At 41.4% G+C, this 9,799-nt stretch overlaps 1 protein-coding gene across 1 annotated transcript; it reads left to right on the top strand.

The window, feature by feature from the left end:
* Nucleotides 1-7,242: 7,242 nt before the first annotated feature.
* On the top strand, nt 7,243-9,204 carry LOC138956789 (transcription intermediary factor 1-beta-like; the record flags this gene model as incomplete). The annotated part of the gene is made up of 3 exons (XM_070328057.1): nt 7,243-7,896; nt 8,198-8,570; nt 9,130-9,204. Coding segments are annotated over exons 1-3 (1,102 nt in total), but the record flags the coding sequence as incomplete, so codon positions are not given.
* Nucleotides 9,205-9,799: the final 595 nt, after the last annotated feature.

Here is a 9,799-nt window from a genome sequence, read left to right on the forward strand (position 1 = left end):
ATGTTTATGTCATCGTCGTTGTTGTGGTTGTCGTCGTCTTCGTCGGCACCAACAGCACCTACATTCCTCCTGTTGTCATTATGTGCTTCTGCTGTCGCTATTGTTTTCCTGTACCGCCTCCTTATGTTCTTGATGGTAGCAAGACTGTGTTGCTGGTTTGCTGGCAAGGTGCTATCAGAGACTGTAGAGAACACAGTCCAGCGACTTGATGCATACAATTGTTTTCTTGACGTTTTAGTGATTGTTTTCTGAGCTGCTGGTCAGTCTGAGAAAGTGTAATTCGCACGTTGTGATGAGGAGGTGTTACTGATAATGTGCGCGGTTGTACTTGTTTTAATATGCTGGCTTGTCTTTGATAATATACATGTTGTGATTTCTATCCGATGTTTTGAGCTATCGCTGTGGGAACGGCTAGCCTGTCTTTGACAATGGAGTTTGTGATTATGGAATTAAGATGATGAACGGACTGTTGCTTGATTGTTTTTAAAAGGTGCTGATTAATCTTTGAACGGAAATTATCCAATGTTTTGTGCTATCTCTGTGGCAACGGCTTGTTAGTCTTAGACAATGGAGGTCGTGATTATGGAATTAAAATGTTGAAGTGATTTTTGCCTGATTGTTTTATTAAGGTACTGTTTAATCTTCGAAAGTATCACGTTGTGGATAACTTTTTGAACGTTATAATGATTAGCGCTTTCAGTCATAATTATTACTATAATGATCAACATCGTGATCGTCAGCGTCATCATCGAACAACTTTTTATTATTTTTCTGCCAGCGTCGTCGTTGTCGTCATCACCAACACTGCTTACATTCCTCCTGCTGTCGCTACTTTTTCATGTACCGCCTCCTACAATTCTTATGTTCCAACTTTTGTTTTCCACAACAAAGAACAAGTCGCGTAAGGCGAAAATACAACATTTAGTCAAGTAGCTGTCGAACTCACAGAATGAAACTGAACGCAATGCATTTTTTCAGCAAGAATGTAGCATCGTCAGTCCACCGCTCATGGCAAAGGCAGTGAAATCGACAAGAAGAGCGGTTTAGTAGTTGCGCTGCTGAGAAGGATAGCACGCTTTTCTGTACCTCTCTTCGTTTTAACTTTCCGAGCGTGTTTTTAATCCAAACATATCATATCTATATGTTTTTGGAATCAGGAACCGACAAGGAATATGATGAAAGTGTTTTTAAATTGATTTCGAACAATTAATTTTGATCATAATTTGTATATTTTTAATTTTCAGAGCTTGTTTTTAATCCAAATATAACATATGTATATGTTTTTGGAATCAAAAAATGATGTACAATAAGATGAAGGTAAATTTGGATCGTTTTATAAAAAAATGTTTTTTTTACAATTTTCAGATTTTTAATGACCAAAGTCATTAATTAATTTTTAAGCCACCAAGCTGAAATGCAATACCGAAGTCCGAGCTTCGTCGAAGATTACTTGACCAAAATTTCAACCAATTTGGTTGAAAAATGAGAGCGTGACAGTGCCGCCTCAACTTTTACGAAAAGCCGGATATGACGTCATCAAAGACATTTATCAAAAAAATGAAAGAAAAATCTGGGGATATCATACCCAGGAACTCTCATGTCAAATTTCATAAAGATCGGTCCAGTAGTTTAGTCTGAATCGCTCTACACACACAGAGAGACACACACACACACACACACACACACACACACACACACACACACACACACACACAGACACCACGACCCTCGTCTCGATTCCCCCCTCTACGTTAAAACATTTAGTCAAAACTTGACTAAATGTAAAAAGTGTGAGTAAAGCTTAATTCACTTTATAAATTGTATTTTAACAGAAATCTTAATTTAAGCTGATATTTTGAAATGGTATAGTCAGTTGTTCTTTTGTTTCCATAATGATATGTACACATGCATATAATAGGCTAGTCATAACTCGTGAATTTCGATTTTTTTTCAATTAAATCCTTAATTTTTTTCTATCGGAATAAGCTTATGTATATGTTGAAACAGTTTACATTTGTGTGTGTGTGTGTGGTTCGGTTTTTTGTATGTACCCCAATGGGGTCTTGAATACATCCTTTGCCTTGCCTTGCCTTGCCTTGCCTTGCCTTGCCTTGTCTTGCCTTGTTTGCTTGCACGAGACTTAATGCGACTTAATGCATACGAATGTTTTCTTGACGTTTTAGTAATTTCTTTTAGCTGCTATTTGCGCGGTTATACTTTTTTTAATCTGCTGGCTTATCTTTGATAATATACTTTGTGATTTCTATCCGTTGTTTTGTGTTATCGCTGTTGTTTTTTTTCGCTGTGGGAACGGCTTGCCACTCTTTGACAATGGAGTTTGTGATCATGGAATTAAGATGTTGAAATGATTGTTGCATGATTGTTTTTAAAAGTGCTGATTAATCTTTGAAAGTATATTAGTGATTTCTATCCAATATTGTGTAGTATCACGTTGGAAGCATATGACATTGCGTCTCTATATTGTTCAACTTTGTTCTGGCTTTTCTAAAAGGCGATAATTCTTTTTTTGACAAAATAGATTGTAGAAATAAAATTGCATTGTTGAAAACCAATCTTGGAGTGTTCGGTACAATAAACAAAACGAATGATAAAATGCCTGAGTAGTGCAACTGATGGATAGATGGATGGTTGGATTGATGGATGGTTGGATGGATGGAAGATTGATTGATTGATCGAGCATTGAGACATGCAGCGAACGTAAAGGTGTAGAACAAAAGGCTGATTTCTTATTTTAGCGTTTTTACCGTCCACAAATACGAGAAAGTAGTGTGGTTGAATAATACACAGTGCAACTGTGTTAATATTCTAAATATATCCACTTTTTTGCAGAAAAAGAAAGACTCACAACTCGACATTAACCGGTTAATTTTGCGTTCATGCTAATAACTGAATTTTGAAGGCACCACGCTGTACTGCATTCCCATATTTCGGACGGAGCCAAATAGTGATTGGTAAAACTGACCAATTGAAATTTGTCCTGTGAATGATCATGAATACCCTTTCGGCTTTGGGGGTTCGGGTTTTGAGGCGTCACTGAGTCGACCGTTATTGGTTGTTGGCTATTTTGTGAAAATAAGTCTGCAATACTGTTGACTGTGATATTTGTGAAACTTGTAACACTGTGCAATACTTTTCTGTGTTTTATCTGTATCGTGCTGTGCTCCTTTCTACGCTGTTACTCTGTGTCATTAGTGACTGTGCGTTTTGGGGTGCCCCTTTCGTCACTCTGCATCACAGTGATAGGGATCCGGCGGTTGCCTCCCTTGCACCACTCATTGTAGCGGGTTTGTTTACGTCCCCCCCCCCCCCCCCCCCCCCCTGCCCCCCTCTCCCCTAGCGGTAACGTCCCCCTGTTAGAGTGATAGATCCTGTAATCCTTTACACAACAACTAGGTTGTTTAGAAGCTTGGTTAAATATGTTTGTATAATTATATTGGGTTTGTTTCCTTTTAGAGTGAACTTGCGTTTTTCTGACATCATAGCCCTATTCTGTGTTGACATTTGATACTGCAGAACCTGTACTGTTTGCCCTAAAGCCTCTTTCAGCGAAGATACATACTAAAAAAAAAAAATCGACTTTTGAACGTGCACCCAACACATCCAGTGATCTAAAGCAAACAGTCACCCAGTAACATTACACAACCCGGCGACCATATATTGATTGCAACTAAGGCCATTGTCTAAACACTTTAAACACTGAAACATTTTTTTTAAACACACGCAGCAAAACCGCTTCATGATTACACCATGAATGTATTACTTTCCTTGCAACAGCCTGACACATCACACTTGCACTGTCATCACACTTGACTGGTAGGTACCACACACACACACACACACACACACACACACACACACACACACTGGCATCTCATTGTGGCACCACAGACCATGCGCGCGCGCGCGCGCGCGTGTGTGTATGTGTGTGTGTGTGTGTGTGACAGAGCAAGATAGTGTAGCCTACCCAGCAATCTTACTTTGACACCAAACTATCATCTCTCTCTGCCACACCACTCTCACGTTGACACCAATATGAAATCCTTTGACTCTGACACCACCTCCACTCTCACACACCACACCCAACCCTGCTCTGCGCAGTGACAGACCGTCCATCACCCATTCATTTCCGCATTGGCGACACTGCGTGTCACGTTGTGTTGAGAGCAGCGAGCAAATGAAACCATCCCTGCTGACACCTGACAGGTAACCCTTTCTGTCTTTTGACCACCACAGTCTGGACAGTGTTCAGTGAATGATGATGATGATTTGTGTGTGTACAAACTATATGTATAACTGTATGTCGAACTATCGAGACTGACGACAGCGCTGGTCTGTGTATTGCGTGTGTCACTGTGTGCCGTCACTGCGTCAGTTGAGTTGTCATCGGTATGACTGCACTGAACAGGATGTCAGCTACTTGAATGTAGGTTAGTGGAATGAAAGGCAAGACGGGTGTAACTTGAACAGTTGTGTATTGAAAAAAACATGTGTGTCATGTGTATGCCAAAGTGTAGCTCGCTATGTTATGTTTTTCTGATATAACCTTCGAAAAGAGAATAATTATGACAGTCCCGTTTTTACATTTAGTCAAGTTTTGACTAAATGTTTTAACATAGAGAGGGGCAATCAAGATGAAGGTCGTGGTGTGTGTGTGTGTGTGTGTGTGTGTGTGTGTGTGTGTGTGTGTGTGTGTGTGTGTGTGTTTGTGTGTCTCTCTCTCTCTCTCATTCTCGTTCTCTGTCTATCTCGATCTTTATATGGGTGTCTCTCTCTGCTTCTCTGCCTGTGTCTCTGTCTCTCTCCCGACCCTCTCGAACCGGATTGACCCGTACGTTTGTGTTGTGAAATCTACTTCAAAAACAGCCGCGGGTAATATCCGTAGTTAAGAAATACCTTAGCCGAGTAATGCGGGAAAACCGAAACATTTTATTTACCAGAGCGAGTCATTGGAGTATTGCACAATTCACATAATAAACAGAGGCGTAGAAAGTTTCTCTGTGTTAATATTGCGGAGTATTCCACGGTGAGTGTGTGTGTGTGTGTATGTGTGTGTGTGTGTGGTGTGTATGTGCGTGTGTGTGTGAATGTGTGTGTGTGTGTGCGTCAGTGTGTGTGTGTGTGTGTGTGTGTGTGTGTGTGTGTCTGTGTCTGTGCGTGTGTGTGTGTGTGTTTCTTTTTTCGATAAATACCTTTGATGACGTCATAATTATCCGGCTTTTTGTAAAATTTGAGGCGGTACTGTCACACCCTCATTTTTTAATAAAATTGATTGAAATTTTGGCCAAGCAATCTTCGACAAAGGCCGGACTTTGGTATTGCATTTCAGCTTGGAGGCTTAAAAATTAATTAATGACTTTGGTCATTAAAAATCTGAAAATTGTAATCAAAATTATATTTTATAAAATGATCCAAAATTACGTTCATCTTATTCTTCATCCTTTTCTGATTCCAAAAACATATAAATATGTTATATTTGGATTAAAAACAAGCTCTGAAAATTAAAAATATAATAATTATGATTAAAAAAACCTTCCAAAATCGATTTAAAAACAATTTCATCTTATTTCGTGTCGGTTCCTGATTCCAAAAACATATAGATATGATATGTTTGGATTAAAAACAAGCTCAGAAAGTTCAAAAGAATAGAGATACAGAAAAGCGTGCTATGCAGCACGGCAGCGCAACCACTACCGCGCTAAACAGGCTCGTTAATTTCACTGTCTTTTGCACGAGCGGCGGACTACGGTCATAGTGAAAAAATGCAGTGCGTTCAGTTTTATTCTGTGACTGAGTTCCACAGCTTGACTAAATGTAGTAATTTCGCCTTACGCGACTTGTTCCTACTTTCGGTTTTCATGCATTCTTCGAAAAGTAAGAATGTTTCCAGTTTCCTGGGAAATCAACGTTTTTAGATTACCGAAAGGAAATTCAAAAGATCAATATATATATTTCAGAGTCCTGGAAGATGTATTAGATTTCAAAGAATTTAGACTTATATTAAAAAAGTGAGTATAACTGACAAGATAGGCCCTAGTGCTCGGGTAGTATGAATAAAGTATTTTCGTTTAACTTGCTCACATACCTAGATCTTTTGTTTTGGTTTATACTGTATATCGACATTAGAAAAGAGAGAACAACTGGCAAGATCGTGGCCGGGTAATGTATTTTCGTTTAACTTGCTCTCACATTCATTTTGTTCATTTTTGTTTCTGTTTATCGACCAAAAATACGTGTGTTTTTTTCTGTAATCGTTGGTCTTTTGGTCCTTTCTTGATTTGATTTTAACACAGACTTTTCAGTATCTGTGGACTGTTCCTGTAGAGGGTAAAGGAATGTTTAGAGAAGGACTCAATATTCATACCTCAAATGTCCCTCACCATTTACTACTTTAGTAAAGAAATGCGAAACAGCTATGACTGGACGGTAGTGCATTTTAAAGATATGGGAATATACCAGCAACAAAATATGTGAGCATTCATTTTCTTCTGTAATGAGTCTGCGGAAGAGATCGAGGTTCCAAAACAAGCGTTTTCATTTTAGCTGCCTCGACTGCAGAACATTTTCAGTAAAATACACGTAAGTACAGTATGTAGGATAAACAGAATACTACATGGCTTGCTGTGTCGTACCAGATTTACACTCGTTGCTTTTTCAAATAGTGAACAGCTCGCTTTCGCTCGCAGTTCAATATTTAAAAAAAACCTCGTGTAAATCTGGTACACTCTGTGTTTTAACTGTGTTGTACCAGCCTGTGGTGTGTATCCTTTTGTATTGCGTCTGTATAATCTCAATGTGGTTGGTATTCTTCATAATGTGCCTGTGGCCTGCATGTGGTTTGAATAGGTTTGCATGTTTTGTGTCTGAGAGTTTGTGTGTTGATTCTGTTCTTGTCTTATAACTGTAATATGCACTATGTTTTGCGCGTGTTGTCTTCATAAAGAGTGTACATCCTTCTTGTGTAAGTGAAGTCTTCATCTCGTCTATACTTTTCTTGAAAGAACTTCTTTCTTTCTTTCCTTTCTTTCTTCTTCTGAGTTTGTTCGTATATGATAAAAACAGTGCCAAACGTCAATCTTCTCCTGTTCTTTTGTCTTATTTGTCAGTGTACACGTGACGAAATCCACGTTATGCCGTCCTGTGCTTATTGTTCCTTTCCACTGTCTGCTTTCAGTTCAAGTTTGCCGAAGAGTTGGAAATCCTGAGAGTGTGAGAACAGCTATCATGGCCGGTGTGACAAGCGGAGACATAGAGTGTCCAGTCTGCCATGACGATTTCACCAACCCCAAACTGCTGCCTTGCAACCACCTAGCGTGCCGTGACTGTGTTCTGTCCTGGCTACAGAAGGAAGGGGGACAGGGGGGTTGCCCCCTCTGCAGAGCCCCCATTCTCTCCTCCACTCAGCAAGGTCAAGGTCAGCTGGCCACCATGGTAGACTCGCTCCCTACTGACTTCGCCACCGCGGCCCTGGTGGAAAGTCACAAAGTTCTGAATGGTCCCCACGTTTGTGACGTGTGTGAAAATAACGTTACTGCAACGTCATACTGCTTTGATTGCAGTATCAAACTCTGCAAGGCATGCACCAGCCATCACCAGAAATTTCCTGTGTTAAAAGATCACACCCTGGAACAGCTCAACAAGCTAACTGCAAAGCGATTGGCTGCTAGCCGCCAGGGAACATGTAACAACCACTCCAATAGGCCGGCTGAAGTGTACTGCTCCACCCACCAAAAGCTCATGTGCATGTTGTGCGCTACAACCCATCATTGCAGGTGTCTAGAGGTGAAGGCCATCACAGACGTGGCGAGAGAGAAGAGGACAGAGCTGACACAACAGTCACAGAGACTGAAGGAGATAGCAGCAGGACTGACAAAACAGGTGTGTGTGTTCTCCGTCATTGTGTAGGTCCTGTTCAGTACGACCTGTCCCTTCCCGCCCCTTCCTCCCGTCACGTGCTGTCTGTGTTAGTACAAACATGTCTACGTGTCTCCAAGCTACCGTGCGGTTCACATGACCCCCATCGCCTGTCAGTCGATTGTTTTCCTTTTTGTTTAAAATGGCAATGCACGAACAAAAAGAAAATGAAATCGCGAGTGCAGAATGTTAAATCAATATTTGTCTCTATTTTGTTTCAATAGTACTGTAACATCTGTATTTTTGACACGTCATATTGTTCCAGATGAAGGCTGCCAAGGAGACGTTCAAGGGCATGCACAACAAGGTGAATAACGTCTTTGATGACCTTCAGCAGTGTAGTGAGAAGCGACGTCAGCAGGTCCATGACCTCATTCAAAAAGAAGAAGATGCAACAGTGACGTCACTTGCTGAAATGGAGAAAGCGCGGGCAGCGATGACGTCGAACTCTAGTAACATCGATCACCTGGTGACGTCAGCCCCTGATGACGCACTCCTGCAGATGCTGAATCAGCTGAAGTCACGTCTGGACGACCTTGAGTCAGAGAGTGGAAAGACCGCCAAGGTCAAGGATGTGGGTGACATCGTATTTTACAGCCAGCTGCTGACCCGTCTGAAATCAGATCTGTCTAAACTAGGTAACGTCCTTTCTTTGTGCTCCGACTGTTGTTTCTCTTGTCAGTGCTGTTACGCAGTGCAGAAGTTAAAACATCCCCCACAGACACGGACAGCATGACTCAATTCTACTTTGTTTTACATCACAGTCAGATCACAGGATTCAGCTTATGAAGAGAGTTTGTACTCAATAATATTTCGTTACACATCGCAATCTGATGACACGATGTAGCGCTTTCAGATAGATTGTACCTGTCGTTCTTTTCCGTTGTCTGCTTTCGTGTGGCGTGACTAAAGCAGCTTCACCAGTTGAGTGAATGAGTGAGCAGTGTCTTTGATTACTTACAGAGTATCCCGCCGTTTTTAACGAATCCTTTCAAGTTTGGGTTTTCAAAAGTACACTTTGACACGACTCGAGTGGCACAAAACCTACTTAGTGATTCTCGTCAAAATAGGTGCAACTGTTTTGAAGCCTTTTGCGTCATACCCACACACAGACAGACACACAGAAATCTGCTTTATAGATTAGATGATGATTTTTACAGTCCATTGAGGGCCTTACAGTGTGATTGTTTCTTACAGGAGAGATACAAAAGCCACAACAGCAGGCTTCAGCATCACCATCAGCGACTGCCACAACGACCACCCCATCTTCAGGTAATGAACATTGTACACACAGTCAGCGCACGACGGGTTGGATCAATCGTGTCAGAAAGATTTGTTGCTTAACTTCTCGAGCAAAGAAAGGTTCCTTTGGTTGATTGTTGCAGTTTTGACTGGTTCGTCGGGGATTATCATTAAACGTTCACCGTTATCAGTTTACTTAAGCATTATTTTTCATCTACTTCGTGTGTGTGTGTGTGTGTGTGTGTGTGTGTGTGTGTGTGTGTGTGTGCGTGTGCGTGCGTGCGTACGTACGTGCGTGCGTGCGCGCGTGTGTGTGTGTATGTGTGTGTGTGTGTGTTGTGTGAGTGTGTGTGTGTGCATATGTGTGTTTATATGTGTGTTTATATATGTGTGTGTGTGTGTGTGTGTGTGTGTATGTGCGTGTGTGTGTGTGTTGACAGGACAAACAGCTACAGCCAAACCAAGGAGAGCAGACCTGGCAGCAGTCCTGAAGGTGGGGGACAGGGTCAGGCGGGGACCGAACTGGGGGAAAGGGCGAGGCAATGAGGTAAGTGCTGGTGTCCCTGTGCTGTCTGGTGTCCCTGTGCCGTCTAAACAGTAGTGGCAACAAAATAAAAACAAAGGG

This window comes from Littorina saxatilis, unplaced genomic scaffold, assembly GCF_037325665.1.
Source record: "Littorina saxatilis isolate snail1 unplaced genomic scaffold, US_GU_Lsax_2.0 scaffold_734, whole genome shotgun sequence".
Lineage (NCBI taxonomy): Eukaryota > Metazoa > Mollusca > Gastropoda > Littorinimorpha > Littorinidae > Littorina > Littorina saxatilis.